At 32.2% G+C, this 23,336-nt stretch overlaps 1 protein-coding gene across 3 annotated transcripts in view; it reads left to right on the forward strand.

The window, feature by feature from the left end:
- Positions 1–1,412: 1,412 nt before the first annotated feature.
- Positions 1,413–23,336, forward strand: part of LOC144844522 (endophilin-A2-like) — a 46,019-nt gene continuing 24,095 nt past the window's right edge. The window contains exons 1-10 of one of the 3 annotated variants that reach the window (XM_078701465.1): positions 1,413–1,591; positions 5,959–6,027; positions 6,817–6,889; positions 7,418–7,534; positions 7,942–8,075; positions 9,682–9,748; positions 14,585–14,685; positions 15,202–15,305; positions 15,657–15,805; positions 20,395–20,424. In XM_078701465.1, the coding sequence (XP_078557591.1) occupies positions 1,547–1,591; positions 5,959–6,027; positions 6,817–6,889; positions 7,418–7,534; positions 7,942–8,075; positions 9,682–9,748; positions 14,585–14,685; positions 15,202–15,305; positions 15,657–15,805; positions 20,395–20,424 (889 nt within the window). In that variant the 5' untranslated portion in view covers positions 1,413–1,546. Of the gene's footprint in view, positions 1,592–5,958; positions 6,028–6,816; positions 6,890–7,417; positions 7,535–7,941; positions 8,076–9,681; positions 9,750–14,582; positions 14,686–15,201; positions 15,306–15,656; positions 15,806–20,394; positions 20,425–23,336 lie in introns of all 3 variants that reach the window. The other 2 variants (XM_078701467.1, XM_078701466.1) reach the window with 2 other exon arrangements.

Consider the following 23,336-nt stretch of genomic DNA (forward strand, 5'->3'; position numbering starts at 1 on the left):
TGGGTTCGATTCCCACGCTGGTCGGTGGAATAGAGTTAAAGGTATGCGACCACTGTGTTTGGGGTTCACAGAATTATACGTCCCCCTTTCCACCACACATCTTGAGAAGGCACTAGCAATGCATCTGGTGATGATGTGGTGGAAACGACCCCAAGGCTGTGGCAGGGCCTTAGTGCTGAGGCAGGGAGAGCACATTTTTTTGTGCTTACGCCACCTGTATTTGATCTCGTAAATTTTATGTTTGCCGCCCTCAATTTTAATGTAAAAAGGAATAAATTATCTTCGTTATATTACGTGTTTAGAAGAGAATGTAATGTCTCATCGTAGTTTGGTATGCCGTTCGTTGTTATGCAAATGAGTTTGTGCAGGTGTAGTGGGGAAGACGCTATATTGTTAGTCATTCGTTGTAAACAAGCCACACTGTTAAATTTTGATTTTGTTAATCAATGTTGCTACATTGGTAGCGAAATGTCCGATTCATGCAAGATATATTGTATTGTAATATAATAATAATAATAATAATTTGTAAAGCTCAAGCATCCGTCTAAAAAAAGACGCTCACTGATAATATGTTATGAATAAACGTTTATGGTAGTTGGTGTGTATGGAATAAGAATAATGTTTTAAACAGATAGTTTAGTTTGTCTCCGATGGTTTTTATATGGGGTAATGGAAAGTGAAATAAGATCAATATAGATCATTTGCAAAGATGCCGATTTCTAGACCAATTTTGAAGTCGAGTTTTTAAAGTAGAAACCCCACAAGTCGCGTCTGGATAGTTGGAATTTTAACGTTATCATAATTATCATAGGTGATTATGCATAGTAATAAGTATAAGTATAAGTGCAATTCTGGGCTCTATTTTCATTATTAGCTCTTTTTTATATATATATTTATATATACTGTATTATATTTTTTTAAACAAAAAAGATATTAAAATTCCGTGACTATTTGTATTTTATCACTGTGCTCGACTGGCGCCAAATTGGGTTCACTTTGTATTAATTACGAAAAAATATTAAAATGCAGTGACTTATTTTTATTTATATCACTGTGCTCCACTAGCACCAAATTGGGTCCACTTGAGCACATTTTATTAACATACGAAAAGATATTAAAATGCAGTGACTTATTTCTATTTTATATCACTGTGCTCCACTGGTGCCAAATTTGGTCCACTTGAGCACAGTGTATTAACATATGAAAATATATTTAAATTAGTGACTTATTTTTATTCTATATCACTGTGCTCCACCGGTGCCAAATTTGATCCACTGGACCGGTTATCGAAGTACTATTTCTATTTCGGAAGTAAATAAAGGCATAAATAGCGCTCCGTAGAGAAGTAGAGAATGCTCGATCGTCAGAATGACGCTCTGAATATACCTCGCAGCAGGAGCAAGAAGGAGGTACCGTTCAATAATTAAACACAACAGTTCCATTGCAGTACGAATCGGATTTTTATGTTATTTTTTCAGGTCGAAATAAAGTTTTTTTATGCTGTAACATTTAATCATCGTTGTAAAAGAAACAAACAATAACCATCATGTCTTTCTCTGGATTAAAAAAACAAATAAACAAGGCGAATCAGGTAAGACCGTCTACTGCCTACCGTACCTACTAGGGCCTAAGTACTAGCTAGCGAGGCTAACCGCCTGGGCTAGCTAGGCCTAGGCCTACTAGACTATGATGTATTACTAACTACAGTAGGCCTAGGCTAAAACCATTTTATAGGCACACTACAGTAGGAGCCCTAGCTAGAGCTAGCTAGGCCTTACTCTACTACTACTCTATGCCTAGGCTAGTGCTAGCTCTAGTCTTTTTCCGCTGCCACTGCTGGCTGACCCTACGTTAGCTGATTTATTAGTTTGTTATGAATATAAAGGATAATTGGTAGAGAGAGTTTTGAAAAACATGTGAATATAGGCCTAATCTTGGATAAACAACAAAACAAAAGTTCATAATCAATTTGTTTTTCAGATCTGTAAATTGTGTAAATATAGCCATATAACAGTATAATATTTAATATTAAATAAGCCTTGATAACTCTCTCATAAGTAGGTCATGTTTGCCTGGACCTGGTAATGGTATTTCCATAACAAATTGAAGGTAAAGAAAAAGATTAACATTTTTACTAACTGTAATGAAATGATTACAAGTTGTTGAAATTAATTTTGTTGAATATTCAGATTTTTATTCAATACATTACTTTTGAAAAAAATTACAAATGGTATAATATGAATACATAGTAAACATTGTAGTGATTTATTATATACTGTAGTGTGCATGATAATTATTAATAATATTTTCTTTCGTGTTGCATAATACATCTGTTTTATCAATATATGTGCGCTTGGAAAGTCATTATGAAATGTATGATTCATTCAAATTTAAGTTGGTATTTAGAGGTCATATATGAACAGTTGAAAATATAGTAGTTGCTAAAAATATTTTTAAAATGTTTATACTAACTTTAGTGGATTTTTAAAAATATTGTACATCCTTAATAGGCCTATGAATACTGACTAACTGACTGAATATTAATTTAATGTTATTAAAATAAAATATCATAAGCGCAACAAAATAATAAACTGTTAAGTTACCAACTGTGGGCAAAATAAATTAAAAAATATTTAATACTAATGACACATTTTAAATGAATATAATAAAATATAACTGATGCACAATAATACAGATGTAAAATAATATTATATTACGTATTATACGTATTAATAAATAAAACATTACGTAAAAAAAAAAGAAGATGCACAATGATACAGATGTAAAATATATTAAAATCTAAAACTGTGAGTGTGAAGTAGTTTAATTGCACTGGTTACCATACTGTAGGCAAAACTAATCTTTTTATTGATTTTAAATTAAGGATTAAGTTCCATTCATTTGCAAACAGGTTAATTAGAGTATCGACCAGGCAAAGGTCGAGGCATTATTTGTGATATTTTGGCCACTGCATTTGGTATAGTATACAGTACACACTTCTTCATCGTGTTTGTTGTATATTTACAAACTTGAGATGATGGTTGCCTATAGAGAAAAATTAGCTTTGCAGATAACTGAATAAATACCAAATATCAATAATAATCACCAGTACGGATGGTAAAGTTTCAACCTGACCACTTTTTTAAAGCGGCCTTTGACAACCCAGAGATTGTTCCCTTTTCTTGCCATCACACCACTTTATTTGGACCACTTTTATTAGCTACATCACCTTATATCATGTATTCTAAAGTGTTGAATCAAAATAGGAATTTGTATTGTATACTGTAATAATAGAACACCTTTCAATACTTTCTAATTGATATGTTACTACTAACCTTGATGTACTAATTTCATAATATTACTCATGGCAACATTCGATGCTTGTGGTTTGAGTAGGAAGGAATAGATCGTTTAACTTCCCTAATGGTTGTCCATTGACAATAGACTGGCAAGCCTTTATAATCACAGTATAAGAATCATATGTTTTAAACCAATATTTTCACTTTGTGGTAATCATGTCCGTCCATATAAGATCTTGATTATTACTTATGAATTTAAGTAATTTGTAATTGTATGGTGATAAATATAGTAGGTCTACTAACCTAAAGTATAGTTTGTGGTATACCATCCATGTAATTTTTTTCTTACACTAGGGATCTAGTTAAATTTGATTTATTTTGATTTGAATGTTTTGGTTAGTTAAAGTTCTGAAGTATGCTTGCTTGGCAAAGTAAAGTTGAAGCAAATAACAAGCACAATTAAGCCTCATTTTGCCAACTAAACAGACATGTCAACTTTACCAACTTCCTTGTTTAGGAATTACATGGTGTAATACATATCTATACTTTACTATATAATCTACAGTATTATGCATACAGCTGCTGCTGTAGGGTCCAAACAAATCCTCCTTTTTCCTGTACCCTTTTCTCAAACTACAGTATAGATACTAGTATAATATGGTAAAGTCCTAAACTAGCCTACAAGAGTTGTAGGTTTTTGCATTTTTATGGAAAACAAACCCCCTATAAACCCCCTTGTCAATGGCCTTGCTAATTGGTGTAGTAAAGATTAGATATACTGTCAAGTTGAGTCAATTGGCACTGGTTCAAGGCTCTCCTTGACCATTTTTCTGATATTCTCGGATAAGGACTTACTGTAAAACTATTTCCAGTGTACAGTACACATGGCTCTTTAAATTACCCAGTGCATCTTTCGGAACAGTTGGTTGTCACCTCGGTGTCCCGGTGGCGGTCCATCCCTATTGTTGTGGACAAATGAATAAATGCTAAATAAGGACGGCTGCATGATATGAAGTTTATTGTTGTGTACATCGTCCATACCTGTGTCTAATTTAGCATTTTAGCAATGTTAGGATACAGGTTATTTCCTGTATAGTTTACAGTACTGTACATGTACAGTAGGTTAAACACTGAGTGGAAAGCAAACAGTTATAATACTATTAATCTGTGACCGGAAGATAGAGCTTATGGCTAATAATAATTAAATATATTCTCTAATAAATACTGTATATTAGGGATGTTTTTACTAACTACTAGTACTACTGTACTGTAGTACCTTTAAGTAAAAGGTTCAGTAATTACTATTTTAGTACTTATGAGGCATAAATCCATTCCACACTTTGTGTTTATTTTTCTCGATTATTGCACTGGTGAATGGTTCCCATTTACATGCTAATTTTATCTTTAAAGGAAGGATATTATCTGGTACAATATGATTGTTCTCATATTCTATTGTAATATATCCTATCACATCACTAGGTCAACAGGTTGAATTGCAGTCCTAAACCAAGGATTACTGTACATATTTGCTGTATTAAGAGTGCGATTTTTAATACGAATATATTCAAAATGAAAATTTCTACTGTTTTTATTTTATTAAACTAAATTGCACATAAAAACACAAGCCTTGCATATTAACACTATAAAACATACAATTTATAGATGAAGATAAAAGAGAAAAAAATCAAACATTCTATTGATATATTAATAACAACAGATGTAGTGTTTTTATTAGTTATAACTGTAAATGTTTTAAAATAAGCAATGAAATAATTTACCAAAATAAAAATGAATGCACACTATTAACTGTTTTTTTACAAGGAGTATGTTCTGGAATTCTGCACACATTGCTTGGCATCTGAACAAGCCTAATTCATTTAAAACAACTAGTTTTTCAATATTATAGTTTCAATACAGATACTTACTATTCTTTCAACGTCTTTGAAAAAGAATTAATTTAATGCTTTTTGTCATAAATAGAGTAAATTTGGAACTATTTAAATTAGTCAAATCACATGGGAGAAGATGAGTAAAAAATGATAAGGTTATGCAGTGTTTATTGAAAAACAAAAACAAGACAAATTGCAAATTTACATTCCTCATTTGACAGACTATAATTGTTTGATGATAAACCCTGAGGATATTCAGTTGATATCTATTACTACAGTAAACTATTGTTCTTCTGTCTTGTTTATTATGTCCTACATTTTTTTAGACCCATCCATTCATTGTATTATGATAATATGTATATTTGTATGGTTATTTCTGATACAGTAATAGTAATATTAGTACAGTATATAAATAAAACTTTTTTTTCCACAAAAGGACATTTTTTTTAAATAAACAAGTGGGCAAACATCATTATTAATATAAGGCAAGCTAGTTAAGGTTATTTATTTCATCTTTACATAAGAAAGTTGTATAAGGCTTCAGGAGAAGTCTTAATACTATACTATTACCCACTTTTACAGACCAGTAATAAAACTATTTTGATTAATAAAGTTTTTAACCAATATTGCTGTTGCTACCTCTACCACAGGCGAGACTACTGTACTGTACTTCTTGATTGCTTTGCAATACTCTATGTTTTCTCCTTATACACTACTGTACCATTTAAAGTATTCTCAGATTTTCTTCCTACCGTCTGTTGTTCTTTCAGTATATGAGTGAGAAGATTGGAGGAGCAGAAAAAACTAAAATGGATGAAGATTTTATTGAACTAGAGAAGGTTTGTTGAACATTATTTGATAATTCCTTTAGCTCTGTAAACCTATATGAAGGTGTGGCAGTTGGCTAATTATAACAATTGATCTTTTCCTTCCAATGTTCATGTTGTAAAAAATAAAATAAAAACCAGATATGGTGATTGGTACTGTAGTCTATGAGTGCCGTTTACCTGTATAAACCGACAATATCCCTTTCCCCACAAAGTGAAGGACAAATATGAAAAAATTAATTTTCAGGGGAACACCCTTACCTGTCAATGGATCATTCTGCTATGGGGGAACATGCCAACATATCACCGTCATCATTTCTTTTCATTCTGTTTATGAGAACAGTATGGAGGAAAAAGAACGGGAAAATGTATTACACTTACAGTAAAATAAATCAACAGTTTTCTACAAGAGGAAGAGCATAAAGTACTCTAAATGATTAGAAATTCATTAGAAGTGAAAGCAGATTATGTTCACATATTAGTTATGTTATTATTGTTAATAAAGGAATATGTTTACATACTGTATCAAGCTAATAATCCCCTTGGATTCTAGAATATAATAAAATGTTTATAATAAAAACAAGCACCAAGATCCAGAGGATATACTGTGATTATAATACCAAACAGACATACACTAGAAACAAGGTCAAAGGGCAGGAAATCTCTTGTTTCGGTTAGAATTAACATGGGAATTATTGTACAGTAATTGCCCGTATGAACATTTTGATTTATTTTTTTAAATGAGCAGAATTAAGAGAACTTGATGTAACATTTTCAATTAAAAATGTGTTTTTTTTATAGAAAATTGAACAAACTGAAAGTGCCGTCGATGATCTAATGGCAAAAACATCTGATTTCCTTCAGCCTAATCCAGGTTTGACAATTAACAGCTTTTACACTGTTTCTTCATGGCAAAAAAAACACTATATTTTCAAAATAGGCGTATTTGACTGGGTTGTTTTGAGCAGCCTATAATCTGGTCCTCAATCTCCTCACTGTTTATGTGTGAGCATTGGGAGTAGATTACTGCAAGGTGTTTGTGAGTGACCGATCAAATATGCATAGTGTCTTATACCAAATATACCAAATATAAAATAGATTTTAAAGAATCTAAAAGAAACACAAATTGAACCTACAGAACCAGTACTGAAAGAGGAACAGTGGCTTCACGTTATAGAAGTTTCAGTCTTATCAAATTTGATAAAAAAAAACCTATAGACCTATGAAATCATTTATCTGTTTTTCTAATATCAATGTACATTTATACATTTTATGCCATGACCAAGATTCAAATGTTGACATCCAAAATTGAATATCCTGACCCATAGATTTCGGAATAGGATTAATGTTAATGTGATTAGTGTTCGTTTATTCTTACTTTTTTTCGATACATATTTAACAGCTGCCAGAATCAAACTTCAGATGAGAGCAAAGGGTAGCCGTTACCCCCAGGTTGAAACTGCTTTGGGAGAAACTATGATTAAGGGTGGAACAGAGCTAGGAGAAGATTCCTCATTCGGTAAGACCTTTCAAATATTGTCCTGAAATTATGCTGTTGAATAGGCCATTTTAATATCACCAAATATTAAAGTAAAAAAAACAAATCATATCAGTGTCTGTGAAATGGTGGCTTGGTGTTGCTTGTCTACCAATTCCATAGTCCTTTGTTCAAATCCTGTCACAGTTCCAGGATTTTTCTGATGCCCAATACAATGCCACAACCTAGGCCTCACTTGGTTTACAAAGCATACAATTGGCGAGTCAGTATTTTCTTCCAATTCAATTCTATTTTCATCAGATACATCATTATGTATTAACAGTAGAATGCTGGAGAAACTTTAATAAACCAGGGTTATGAATGTATACTGTTTGTCTATCCACATAGAAAGTTTTTGACCATAATTGCCTTCCATACTTATTTTTCAGGTCAAGCTCTTAATGATTGTGGTGAAGCCATGAAACAACTTGGAGATGTAAAAGATCATCTGGATTTGCAAGTTCGAACCAACTTCATAGATCCTCTTAACCACCTCAAAACCAAAGATCTTAAGGAAGTTAATGTATGAAACTTGTTTATTATTTAATCTGATAATGTGTGTTTCTTTTCTTTTTCATATCTTTTCATCATATTTGTTGATAATTTAGTTATTTATTGGTAATTATTTAACAACATGATTGTTGAATGTTTGCCCTACTTTGATATAATTTTACTTTATTGTTATACATTTAAGCGTTGAGTGGCCAAGCGGTTAAGACAGTGGAACCGTAATACCTTGCTATATTAACATCGGCAAGGGTTCGAGCCTCACTCGCGCCATTGTTCTGGTGGTAGAACGAGTCTTCTCGGATAAGGACTATAAACCGTAGGTCCAGTGTACACATCTGGCTCATGTGCACTTTAAAGAACCTATACATCTTTCGAGACAAGTAAGGTGTTACCCCGGTGTACTAGTATACACACAGCCACTGTCACTCTTCAAGAGGGCCCCTTGATTGTCAGCATACGCTGTTTAGGGTCACCCTCTATATAAGGTAAAATAAGAACATTTGCACAAAATTTTTTGCAGGTAAGAGTCGAACCTAAAACCTCCAGATCACTAGCCTGGCATTCATACTTCTAAACCACTGAGCTTTCCCTGATGATTTTTGTGATTTTCTTCTAATTATAATTAATTATCAGTAAAGAAAAAGACATTGAGAATAAATTATTTTTTATTACTATGTTTTCCGCAATAAATCATCTATATTGTTCCATTCTATATACTGGAAAATGAGATTAGAATAAAAAAAAAACTAGAATATTCAGCTCTACTGACTATAGTGATATCTATCTGTTCATTCATCTATAAGAATAACATCTGACTCGGACCTAATTAAAGCATCTCTACATCTCCCCAAAGACCAAACAGAGTTCACGGTCGATAGACTGAACTGTGATGTTATGTCTAGCGCAAAATTGACTTTCCTTGTTCTTGATCTAGGATATGAAGAGGATGGCAATTATAAATAAATTTCCTTCTGTTTTCGGTGACTCATTGTGTAAACCTGTAGATTACATAACACACAGATTAAATTATATTATAATTATTATATAAATTAAATTGTTAATAATAATTATAGTTTTTTTCTATGTCCCTCTTAACTGTGTCTTTGTTTTGGTTTTGTGCAAACACTTCAATTCGATTAGTTTTGCTTCTGTATTTATAATTAATAATTTGTTTGAATAAAAGTACTGTTATATTATTCACCTCTGCCTGTAAAGTCTCTACACTATCTAACTTTATGTGATATGCCCATATATAGACATGATGATGTCATATCACTACCATATTTGGGCACATCACACTTTCTCAAACTAGTTTTGTAGTGTAGACAGAGCTTTAGACAATCAGCTTGTAAAATATTTTTAAGAATTGCAAAGAAGTGTATTTTAAAATTATTTATTTATGTAAAGATTATCCCAAAATGACAATGTAGATAATGATGATCTCTCTTAATGCTGAGTAGTGAGTACTTGATATAGCGCATTATGCTGAAAGCCTCAATGCGCTTTACATTGACAGAAAAATTTAGAAAATTAAAAATTCAAAAGGTGTGTTTTGAGGAAAGATTTGAAGACACTGTAATAATGAAAGTAATAATTCATGAATTTTTGACATTTTATAGTATCACCGAAAGAAAGTTGATTCGAGACGTCTGGACTTTGACTTTAAGAAGAAGAAACAAGCTAAAGGTAACATATATAAGTCATCTTCTTCTATCTCCTTATTAGGTTTGGATGTTTGCTTTTCCAGAAAATTCTACATCTTTTTAACTTTATCATCAACTGAAATTCTCTTTATGTACATTCTCAGAAAGTTCCATATATGGATATTCATAAATATTTATTAAAAATGACTATATAAAATTACAAATGCAGCTTATTGTCCTTTATTTAATTGAGATACCATTTCCAAAACTCATTTTCCATCCATTTGCTTTACCTGAATATTAATTATACTATATCAGTTTTCATGATCCTACTGTATTAGCTAAAGTTATGTTGCTCTTGCTATCTCAATTAAAATGACTAAGTCTTACGATTGATATACAGTAATATAATAATGCCATCTTATGGCTGAAGTAAAATAGAACGGTTCTCTTTTGTCACACGACAATTCCCAAGTTGAAATTATTAGCAAGAATCACCTAACCAAACTTGGGAGTTTGCACACACCGGGGTGTCAACTGTCAAACAATGGCATTTTATATGGTGTGCACTCTGGTATGTGCATACTCCAGAGTTTTGAGGTGATATAAAATAAGTATTATCATTCATTAATACATGCACTTGCTTAAGAATACGCATACTAAATACTTTATTCTCTGGGTTAGGAGGTGCTCAATTGATTGTCATTGTTTAACTGCTCTTTGCACTATGGTTCAGATTACACTAATCAATTGTTATTCTTTGATCATTATAACCACTACTTGCATAGCCTGTGTTGGTTCAGACAATACAAACAAATGTTGTTAATGTATGAATCACTCTACTACATTGAAATGTTATGTCAACATGATTTGAATTTGTCAGTCTTATACCTTAGTACATTATAAGCGTTGAAACACCGGTTCTAATCAGATCACAGAAGTTAAGCATTGTTGGGCCTGGTTAGAGCTTGGATGGAAGACCATTTGGGAATACCGGGTGCTGTATCTGGGGTTTTGTTAGGCATTAGAAATCAGCAATCTTATGGAAGACCCTGCATCTAATATCTGCCTCAGACGTATCAGAAACCCTTGATCAACGATAGGACCAATCAAGGTGCTTTAAACTGTCCTGGCTTAGTTTTAAATTAGTTGTAAAACTAATTGACATTGCCGTTCGCGACATACGTCGACCATAAACTAAACACTTGCCATTTGAAAAACATGAGTGAACAATGCATGTAAGGGCATTGGACGCAGTGTGTTGGACATTAGACTGCTGATTGTGAGTTTGAATCCAACGTTCGTCGCGTTGCTTGTATCCTTAGGCAAGACACTTTACTTACGTTTGCCTCTCTCACCCAAGGTCATTTTACCATAACCACTTTGCAATTCATTTTATCTTCACTCACTAACATTTGTATATATCATTCTTTTTTTTTAAACTTCTTTGCTGTGTCACTTCATCTCGTTCCACACCACACAGGAGGTAATTTATCTTTTTATTCACCATTTTCTTCTAAAAATCTATATAGAGCTAATGTCTTAAATAGAGGGAGCTTTTGCTTTGCCATGACCTCTGGTGACCTATTAAGGAATCAAGTAAGGAAGCGTGTCCACACATGTCCCCCCCCCCCCCCCGACCCAAACCCCCCCCCCCCCCTTCCCCCTCAATACCTATTGAAGGTCATGGCAAATCGAAAGCTCTCTCGAAAAACTGACTTTCTTAACATTTTTCTATGGTATTTTTTGAGAAATCAAAATTACATAAGTAATTAATCTGTTTCAATATGTCATTTTGTCAAAATCGTCATACCTACCATTTGTTTAATTGTCTTGCTATTGTTAATTATCCAGTTAAATTTAATTTTACTTTCATTTTTAGAAAAGTGGTTTAAAAACAATTTGTTTATGTTTTTCTATAATTAAATATAAATTGTTATTCTGTCTAATGTAAACAATTATATTGTTTTTTACAATTTGTTTATGTTCAGTTTAAAAAAAAATTCTTTCTAATGTAAAATTGTATGTATTTTGTTTTTATTATTTTTATGTTATAAAGCAATATTTGTTTTTTAGACTTGATAATATGTACACAATTTAAACACTCTCCTAATATAAATGAATAAGTTACATTCACAAACATTTGGCAGTCTGCACCATTTTGTTAAATAATGGAAAATCATATAAGGAATTGAACTCCGTTTCCATGTAAAATGGCACAAGTGTGTACCTTAAAGGGTCTTTCACACCTGTTCCGGCACGGTTCTAGTCCGGAAAATCCAATCGAAGGTCAATGTTTCGTTTTCGATTGCTGCATAGCCACGTGGAGCGTCGTGAAAACGAAACATTGATGTTCAATTCGCCCGACCGGAACCGTGCCGGAACAGATGAGAAAGACCCTTTACAGTGTTCCTTTAGTTGTAACTATATTAATAATATTCTATTCCAAAACAGTATGACATTTCTGACTAATAATAATAATATTATTACTACTTTTCAAAGCACTAAGTTCAATACCGAAACTGATACGTGATCTTTACTTTCATTTTGCTTTTGAAAAAATTACCTATTTGGAATAATTTAATCTAAAAAGCTTTTAGAATATGTTAATGATGCATGTCATATTTAATTTATGGTTATTAAAATATTATTATCATTATATCAGTTTCAAATGTCTATAAAATGTACTTATATTTCATTAACTTAATTTTAGTAATATCAAATATTTATCAACACCAAATCTCATTCATTTATGGCGATCATTTTAAAGTTTAAAAAAAGTCATATTAAAGTTCTTCCCTACACTGAAACTCCGAAAATCAGAATATTTTTCCAAAGTCTTAACTACTGTACGATATAAATGCATTCTGAAACCAAACTTTACATGAAATATATCCAGGCACTTGGGCCAGCCCAAAGTTGACTGGTTTTAATGATAGAGAGTTAGAAGAGTAATTGTTCTCTTTTGCGAGTTTTTTTGTTTGTTTTTTTTTTCATTGCATACTGCTAATTCACACTGATTTCTCGTCTTAGTTGGCAACACTGGTAATTTTTGGTTTGTTTTTTGCACAAACGATTTTAGGTTCTTTTTAGTTTTTTTTTTTAAAAGCATGCCAGACTAGCAATACTAATTATAAGTTTTGTTTTTAATCAAGTGCTTGGCATGGTCACATGTAAAAGGAAATGATTTAATTATTTGTTTATTAATTACTGTTTTTATCTAACTTTCATTAATATATTACTGATTGTCCAGAATAGGAATTTCAAGGGACTTTACTATTACTGTGTAAAGACAATAATAATAATAAAAATAATACAGTATAACAAGAATTTTGTATTAGCAATTTGATATAACAAAATACTTATTGCGATAACATATTTGAAAGTTAAATTAATTTCTTTTTTATTATTTTATTTAAATACTATATTAAAGACCATGATTACAATAGGATATTCCTTGTTAAAATGTTAAACTCCTCTTTTTTCTTTACTGCCAAAACATGTTATTATTGGGGTAGTGTTTGGTATGTTGGGTACTATTAGTGCTGAAGGTAGGCCTCACTGTCTAAATGTCTAACGATTCTAGAAGCACGAATTAACCATCACTGCATATGTTTTAATACATTAATTGTGAACATTGTTTGGTTCAGCTTTGAATGCATCCCATCTATTTGTTTATGTATTATTTAAATATTTACACTTCCAAATGTTATTAAATTAATTTCCTAGCCTTGTATTGTAGACAAACAAACTATGAACTCTCAGGTTTTGCGCTGAATCAAATACTATATAATCATACTGTATAGTCATGCCAATGCAGTTCCTATAACCAAAAACTTGATGATGAATATCTAAATACAGTGGTTCTCGGTTGTTACAAATAATCTTGCAGCCCAATTAGAGTTTATAGCGTCATGGATGTGGCTGCAAAAGCCCTCATATTTATGTTAGGGGTCAAAGGTACCAGGGCCAGTTTCCTGGAGACTCTAAGGGATGTTAAGTTTCTCCTTTTCATTTTCTAACACAAGAATAATTTATTATACCGACTTTTGAGAAAATAGCAAAATCATTTGCTATGATATTTATGATATTACTATTTGCTGATTGTTATGCGAGGCTTAATGAGTGGAGTAAAACAATTCAACTCTGGCACTCTAGGTCAGAATTGAACCCTAGACAAGCATGTTAACCACCAAGCTACAGATCCACTAACTAGATATTGTGTGAAAGGGTGTGGTCATAATGTACTCTAGATAAGCTAGTGGGAAATTTAATAAATGTATCTGAAGGTTGGGTCTAAATTGTGTAGGCTATATTTTTATGAGTTTTGTAGGTTTTCAAATTTTACTTTACTGAAAATCATCTTAGTATGTTACAGTTTTTTTGCCTGCTTGAAAGTAGATTACTAACATTAACAAGGATGCGGATTATGTTTGCTTTTCTTTAAAAACTTATGTGCATGTTGTTTTAAAAGATTTAAACAGTTTAATTATGATTAAATATAATTTGTGTACTTAATTTTATGCTTGTATATGAATACCTTTATAATACTATTTCTCTATAAGATAATTACTTTGACCAAATTCAAAGATGTTTTGCTTTATTGTGTTGCCTAAAGCTTGGTTCCCACTAGGATGCAATGCACACATGTAAGCCGCAACGCAAGCGAATTGAACAATCAAAAGTGATTATTCAAACTGTTGCTTGTGATTGGTCAATTCACCTTGTGGTGTGGCTTACGTCCTTGTGTTACGTCCTAGTAGCAAACAAGCTTTAAAAGCATTTATTAATCTCTACTAATATTGATTGTTTTTAACTATAGTAATAACTCCGTTAAAGATATAATGTTGTTGATTAAATTCTTTCTATTCGGTTTTAGGATCGAATTTGCCAGAGGAAGAAGTTCGAACGGCTGAGGAGAAATTTGAAGAGTCACTCAGATTAGCTGAAGATGGAATGAGGCATGTCATCGAAAATGATGTAAGTTCTCTCAGTACTCTATTATAATGAGAACCTGAATTCGTATTTATATTGCGCTTTTTACGATAACCATTTAATTCAAAGAGGGGTGGATCAGATATAACATATACAACAACTTTCAAGGATCCCTTTGTGTTGAGTGTTGCCACCAAACAGTGCTCATTTGTCTGTTCACGACAGGGATTGATATAGATCAGTACACTGGGTTAAGACCATACTCTTCCCAAAAATGTACCGGGTTCTTTAAAGTACACACAAACCAGATGTTTTCACTGAATATGGACAGTTTTAAGTACTTATCCGAGAAGAATTGTTGGTTACGTAGATTCTTCAACCTGTACCAATTATGTGGCTATGGTTTGCGGGAACCCTCCCATACCTGCTCAGTCACATGGCTTGTTAGTAGCAGAAGACATTAACCTGTATACAACAAGACTTTTTAATAATTCCTATAATCACTTTTTTGTAAAAACCACTTATTAAACCATTGATTTTGATTTTTCTTTTTGGCATCAGGTTGAACAAGTCGCACAACTGGATGCATTTGTCCAGGCCTTGTTAGAGTACCACACACAGTCAATAGAGATACTTGACAACCTTAAAGATTCATTAAGTAACAGGTTAGTTGATTGGTAATAGAGTGACAACCATCAGAAACAACGTCTAATGTTAAGCAAATGATTAATCAAGTACATTACTTAAGTCCTGTCTACACTATCACATTTTATGCGACAAAAAAAATGTGATGTGCCCATATATGGACATGGTGACATCATATCACTACCATATTTCGGCACATCACACTTTTTGTCACACTAGTTTGATAGTGTAGACAGATCTTTAGGTTTACTTACTGTAGGTGACTAAAGTCCTCTATATTCAAATCCAATTAGTTCAATCTTGGTACTTTATTACTTTGAAAAGATAAAGATATTATATTAGTACATTATTATTTTTATATTATATTTTAGAAAAACAGAAGCAGAAAACCGTCCTCGAATGGAACGTAAACCACTCAGGGCATCTAAGAACTCTTACAATAATGACTTGAATGGGGCAACAAAAGAGGATAGCCAGCCAGATTCAAGGTACACAGCTGCACCATCACAAGCACCACCAAGTAAGTAGTACCTCATCATCAGTAGAACTCTATTAAGGAACACCTTCTGTTCCCAACAACGTGTCCCCTTAATAGGGGGTATCCCTTGAATAGGGTTTGCTATAGAGTTAACACATACATTTTCCCTCATTTCACAGTGTCCCCTCAATAGGGGGTCACCTGAATCGGGGTGTCACCTAAATATGGTTTGGCTCTAGTGTTATAAACACATTTATTTCCCCTCATTCGTTTCACATTTAGGTGTCCTATTAAAATGGTGTCACCTGAATATTTGTGTCCCCTGAATAGGGTTTGGTTGTAGTGTTAACACATGTATTTCCCTTCATTCGTTTCAAGGCTAGGTATCCCCTTAAAATGGTGTCACCTAAATAGGGATGTCCCAAAGAGGGCCTTCTGGTGTAGTTAAGAAAAGGAGGCTAAGCAGGATTAGATAATATCATCTATGTCTTGGCTTATAATGGTTCTCCTCCATATGTACAATAAATATAGCATTATCATTTAGTGCTTAGAGGCCGGTTTTTCTTACAAATGTCTGATTACAACATACTTAAATAATTATTTAGTTTAATTCTTTCATTGTTCTACATTTGTATTCCCATTGAAACAAGTATCAGATTATTTTCTTTATTCTAAAATTTTACTATTTTATTTATGAGCAATATGGCTTGGAAGCATGTGACATTTTCTTTTATATGTATTTCATTAATCTTAATGGAGTATTATTTGATACGTGTATATGTTGTCATGTAAGAATGAACAAATTCCTAGTATAGTATTTTGACTGGCAATCTGTAGCAAAGTGTTATAATAAAAAGAATTATAATATTTAAAAGTTCACAATAAAGGCTAAAGGTCAAAGCATGTCAAGTGTGCATACTATTTGTAGATTTCATACCTGACAAGCAAAATGCATCAATCGGGTTCAGAATTAGAATTAGGGAAGATGTGGTATTACAGTAATAGACTGGTAACTCCCAGGGCAGGACTAACTGCAGAATGGTACTGACCATAGAGCAAACAGTTTGACTGAGAAAAGATGCAAATAGTTACAAATGGACATAAAAATTGAGTTGATGATGTATGCATTTTAAACTCTAAGCTCTTCCATCATGAAGCAGGTTCAGAATTAGAATTGGGAAAGATGTGGTATTATAGTAATAGACTGGTAACTCCCAGCGCAGAAATAACAGTAGAATGGCAACTGACCGCAGAGCAGTTTGTCTGAGAGAGGATGCATAGGGCTAAACACACATAAATGAGATGATGATGTATGCATTTTGAACTCTATGCTCTTCCATCATGAAGCAGGACTTTATAGAATGTCTCATCTTAAACTTAAACTGTGTAGTGCAAATTTATACATGTTGGCCTTGTTTTAGTTATAAATTGGCTACCCACCATTTAATATCTTAAATATATCTACTGCCCTCTAGCATCTAAAAGTCAAAGCAGTTGCCTTGGGGTTGAGACAGCCTTTATAATGATTACGTATCAGTGCATCATAAATCATGATAAATAAAGTCATTTTTAATAGATTAATTCTTGATCTTAAATGGCATAATGAAATGTATACTGAAAAAAGGCCAACTATTTTTAATAGTACGGTACATAGAATTTTATTGGAGACTAAATTTTTTTAAGCAATGGTACACGTATCACAATCAAAATTACACTGAAATACTACTACTATAATGCAATGAGAACCCACTATGGTAAATAATGGTATACTTTTATTATGCAATGTAAATTATGCCCACTATATGGATTTATATAAATGTAGTTATTATAGGGAACTACCTTTTTAAACAGTGGTCCACGACTTACTTCACATAACAATATATACATAATATTAAAACTATAACTAACAATTACTGGAAAAATTATAAATACAGAGAACACTAAGTTAAAAGAAAAGTAGGCCTACTTGGGAATGTAATCCTTCACTATATGGATATGATGATACACATAATAATGTATTGAGAACTACATATTTTAATTGGTGGCATACTTCACATTACAATATAAATATATAGTATTAAAACTATTTCAACAATTACTGGTAAAATAGTTAATACATATAAAGAAAATATAGGTATATATAAGGTTTAAAGATATATTTTCCCCCTGAAAAAATAATTCTTAACAACATTTCTGTTGAATATGCCATTTTAATGCAACATAATAGTTATCCACTTTGACCAGAAATTGGATCGAAAAAAAATGTATATACCGTAGTTCCCCGGGTATAATCCCACCCCCCTTGTACGTAAAATTTGCCCGAATTTGGGAGGTGGGACTATACCCGGGGATTTCCCGCTGCATGAACTGAAAATGACGATATTTCTTCTAGCTACGATTTAGGCTATCTAAAAGCTATATTCCGATGTATGTAGGCCTAGCAATTATACGGCCAGGCCATCTAGGCCTAGGCGGCCTAATTGGTCTTACCTGTGCTATGCCTACCGTATAGATTTTCCCCGAGATTTCTACTTAAAAAATACCCTAAAATGTGATCTAGGCCTAACTTCCTAAATCGACATGAACTCGATCATACAAGTTCTCCATGTTCACCCACACGCTCGAGCTCTCTGTGTAAATCGCATGTTGTTGCATGTGACACAAACTCTACTGCACAAGCCGGTCGGTATAGAGGGCGGTGTTTTTTTTACGGTAATCAAGCATGCACAGTAAACAAAAAGAAAGAATGTACACGACGGCGAAAGGATGTACAGAACGTGACGATCGGGGCATGCTAGCCTTAATGTTGTATTCAACTTAACAATGTTTGATGAGTTTTAGGTCAGCCAAATTCAGAGAAACTACTCTATTTTTTTGGTGAGAAATTGACGTCGGCCTAGCTAGCTACAGTAGGCCTAGGCCCACCTCTGGCCTAATGTTAAATTATACACTGGGACTTTGCCCGGGGATATGCTTGCGTGCGAAGGTAATCGTAAAGTCGGGGGTGGGATTATACCCGAGGTGGGATTATACCCGAGGAACTACGGTACTTAAAAAAAACTAATTTAAAGCAAAAAAATGGTCAAATTTCAATATTTCTTTTGGATTTTTTTTCTACTGAAGTGATTAACTTTATTAAAACTACAAAATAACCTATTCAAAGTCTGATTTAATTAATCTTAATTTTTCATGTTTTTGGGGGACAATACATCTTTAAAAGGAAAAGTACTTGGGTGGGTAATACTTATTGCTTAATAATTTTTAAGTTTGCGTTCATATGTTCTTTCATTGAAGTGAGCCCTCTGTTGTTTATAGACAAAAATTGATTCCATATCCATAAATTAAGCAATAATATTTTTTTTATTGAGTCAATTTGAAGGCCTGTGAAATAGGACAAATCAATCGTATATTCATGGGCGCGCCCAAACAATTGTCCATTTTATTGATATCTCGTTAAAATATAATAAAATCGTTAATCTTACAAAATAATTAAATTATTATGTGGATGAAATTTATGTATAACAATGGAACATAAAAATTGATTTAATTATGACAAAGTTTGTCAAATATTGTGGTCTGCTGGTCTATACATGAATATTGGTCCTACTGACATAGCACGCAAGGCCGTAGCAAGAGATTAAGATGCTTTAAATATAATTATATACAATATAAACGATCTGTGCAGGGGAATTGGGGTGGGTGGTGAAACTTGAAAATTTCAGATGAGGCTAGCGCCTTGTCTGCCTCATGCTGGCTACAGGTCTGGCACCACATGCATATAGTAAATACTGGGAAAAGTAACATGCTGTTTACACTGTAGACATAGACATCGCTTTATTCATCCATAAATTTGGAAATTACTGTAAACTGTAAACACAAATGTGTCTCGTATGCATTTCAAATTGAATACAATTAATACGTTACACATTTTGTAGTGTAGTACATTTGTGCACTGTGCATTCTTAAGCTCTGTCTAAACTATCAAACTTTATGTGACAAAAAATGTGATGTGCCCATACTGTATATGGACATGATGATGTCATATCACTACCATATTTGGGCATATCACTACCCTATTTGGGAACATCACACTTTACCGTTGCCTAATATTTGGCATTTATCCAATTCCTGAGCTCCACATTTTTACCAGTAGTCAGTCACAGAAGTATAGTCACAATAAAACTAAACGAAAGAATAGCAAGATTAATTTGCATACATTTTTTGAATACATGTAATATATATATATATATATGTCGTAATAGATTCTACTGATTGGTTAGGCATTAACTTATGTTTGGGGTCTTAAGATGTAAACCTTGCTATAAAAGGGTATTTCTAAAACTAGGAAAAAAGATGTTAGAAGTCGTGGCTCACCGCATCTATCTCTGCCCTGCACACAACTCTTGAGTATAGATTACTTAAAGACGTTTGATTCAGTTTATTTAGGTGTTTGGGTTGAATGTTTAGGTGTTTAGGTTGAATGTTTAGGTGTTTAGGTTGAATGTTTAGGTGTTGCCTAATTATTTTAGGGATTCGGTTCAGTTGGGCCTGATGGTCTAGGCATAGGCCTGATCTGACAGCATCTCAACAATTTTTTGTATTAATTAATATGTGACCATGTCTGTTTTCAGGACCAGATGACGAATATGAAATAATACCAAGTAAGTTTTTATCGGTTTCAACCCAGGCTTATTGATGGTGATAATAGGATTATTAAAAATAATATTTACATTGATATTTTCCTTGAATTAATATATTAATATTTAACCCTTTTTTGTGCCTTATTTTTTGTTGGTTCTGGTGATGGGTTAGATTGATTTAGGATATTGTGTTAAGTGTATAACAATGTGAAATTCTAGTTCATGTGATCACCATATTAATTTTAAGACTACTTTTTGAACTATTTTTCCCCTCAATGTTTCTGCTATTAAAATATTTTTTTAATACTCTTAAATTAGTGATTCAAACTTTACAGCAGTTATTATGGAATTTAACTATGACTAAGTAGTTTTTCATTTTTTTTAATAAAATGTATTTTAGAAAATGGGTTTCAATATAATATCCAATCATAATTTTATTTATATTATTCTTACTAATTTATTTCTTTCAGATGTTTTATTTTGTATAGGTAGTTATAAATATTAGGTTTATTATATCATGTATATAACGTTATATAAACACCAACTATTTAACTTATTTCATACTTTTAGTTTTATTGCCATTTTTTTTGTCTAATATCGAAGTACCCAAATTTTCTTTAGTGCATGTAATTACATTTGCTAGTGGATCGATAATCATCAACAAACTCAAATTGCTGTTTCCTTTTTTTTATTTCACAAAAGAACCAGCAATGAATAAGAAACAAGCATTTGATGGCAAAACATTTTCATAAAATCAATAGGTATTGTTTTCATATTATTCGAATTTCAACCTAATAAATGTGAATCGAAGTCAATTGGGTTGTTTTACAGTCTTTGAGAGCCAGTTTTACTCTTTTTAATGCTTTTGTTCCATAAGGACAGTTGGAAGAAGCTGATTGGCCAATCAACAGGTTGATCATTAACCAATCACACACCTCCACCTTCTTCTTAACCTTCATTCAATTATTGATTGTTTTCCATGATATTTGACAACTCGTGTTCATCAACCAGCTCTTTTGTTTGTTTTTATTTAACTTCATATGAGGATCTTTTGTTAATTTGAATTAAACAACTGCTTTTGTCAAACCAAATCATCATCATTTTGAGGACATGGAATTTGAAGAGGAATATTACTCCTCTATTAAATCATTTGATAATTTTCTTCCCTTTTATATTTACCTTCTATTGCTTATTGTAATTGAATTATTCAATGTGAAAGGCCATGTTAATATAATTGTTGTGATACACAAACCCTTCAATAAAAAAGTAAAAAGAAAACTTATTATCAAATTACAAAAGTAATTTAATTTGATTACGGCTCTTCTCTTTCTTCATACTTGTTGGTTGTGTAGCTGGGTGCTTGCCATCCAATCTCAAGGTCCAGGGTTCAATCCTGACCCAGCAACTCATGGCTGTTTCTACTCCACCCTTAAACCTCAAGTCGGACTTGATATTAAATTTCAAATTAAGTATGTATCTTATCCATCCTGTAAGTGACATTAGTTACCTGCTTTAGATGTGTATGGAATTTTTTTTAATAGTTAGTTCTACGATTTCAAACAACACATTCTGTGATACCATTAATTTTATTTCTGTGCCAAAAGAATAATATTTATTAATTTTAATATAATTATAATGGGTGATACGCTACAACTGATTCAAGTCGTTGAAAAGTGAAAGCTATCCATTAATGTTTTCACTCAGAAACATAGAATTCACCAATATAATTATTTGCACCATGTGTGTGGCAGTTAATAAATTATGTTGGAAGAACATGAAGATGAATTTTATATGAAATTTAATTTTAATGCACATTTTGAGTAGAAAAATCATCAGAATATTTTCAAATAATTTCGAACCGTGTGTTTACATAATAAATTTAAGTTAATGTAAAGTGAAATGAAAATGTGTATAGAATAGGAAGCCATTTGACCGAATTATGATATCGAATAGAATTTAATTTCATGATCTGCATTATATGTACATATAAATTTTATGGCTTGTAATTTTACTGTTATTAAACTAGGACTTTCATTGTTTATAGTATTTCCGCGGATGAGTTGAAAATTTAACGATCTAGGTTCTATAATGTAGAATATTTTATCGTTTATTCTCGATGAAAACAAAATAACTTTTTATTTTTCTTGTACTATATTCCTTGCAATTTAGACGTTCTTACTGTTTTTAGTACTACAGTTTTAGCCATTTATAATATTATGTTTATTAAGTGAGATACTTTATAAAATAACAAAGTTCTCTTTATTCAATTCATGCTAGCCCAGCCTAGTAGCCCAGTAGTTATAATTTACTGCCTTGGTATACTATAGAGCACCCTCTATGAGTCACGTTTTCACTATATAACAAAATGTCTGTTACCGTATTCATAATGGTGCGAAACCTCCATATAAAGTTTGTATGAATTATAGAAACTTTAAATAAATACTTAAATCTAGAATATTGTTTTATGTCACTATTTCAAACACACATTTGCTGCACATAATTTTGTGTCAAGATTCTTGATAATGAATATAGCTTTCATTGTGTCCTCTGCCGTACCGCTATGCCTTTGGCAGTAATCTAAACACATCTACTTTGAAAATGGAATCTGTTTTTTCTTCATATACAAGAAAATGATCTCACTCGGATATCTAGGTTGCCGTACAAGTGTTAAAAAAACAGAAAGATGGTACGATGTAGCGTAAAGTAATCGACTTGATTCGTAATATCTGTAGATGTTCTTTCTATATTTTGTTTCCTTCGTCGCTGTCAATTTATTTGATAAAATTCTTTACAAAATGATTGATAAGAAAATATGATATTTCAGTTTTTATTAAGATATCGTAATTTATCTACATCAAATTGAATTTGCTCTTATATTTAATGATTTTTGTTTTAATAATGTGGGCAATGCCTTGTATTTTGCTATGTTTCCA

This window comes from Antedon bifida, chromosome 6 (genome assembly GCF_963402885.1).
Source record: "Antedon bifida chromosome 6, ecAntBifi1.1, whole genome shotgun sequence".
In the NCBI taxonomy this organism is placed as follows: Eukaryota; Metazoa; Echinodermata; class Crinoidea; order Comatulida; family Antedonidae; genus Antedon; species Antedon bifida.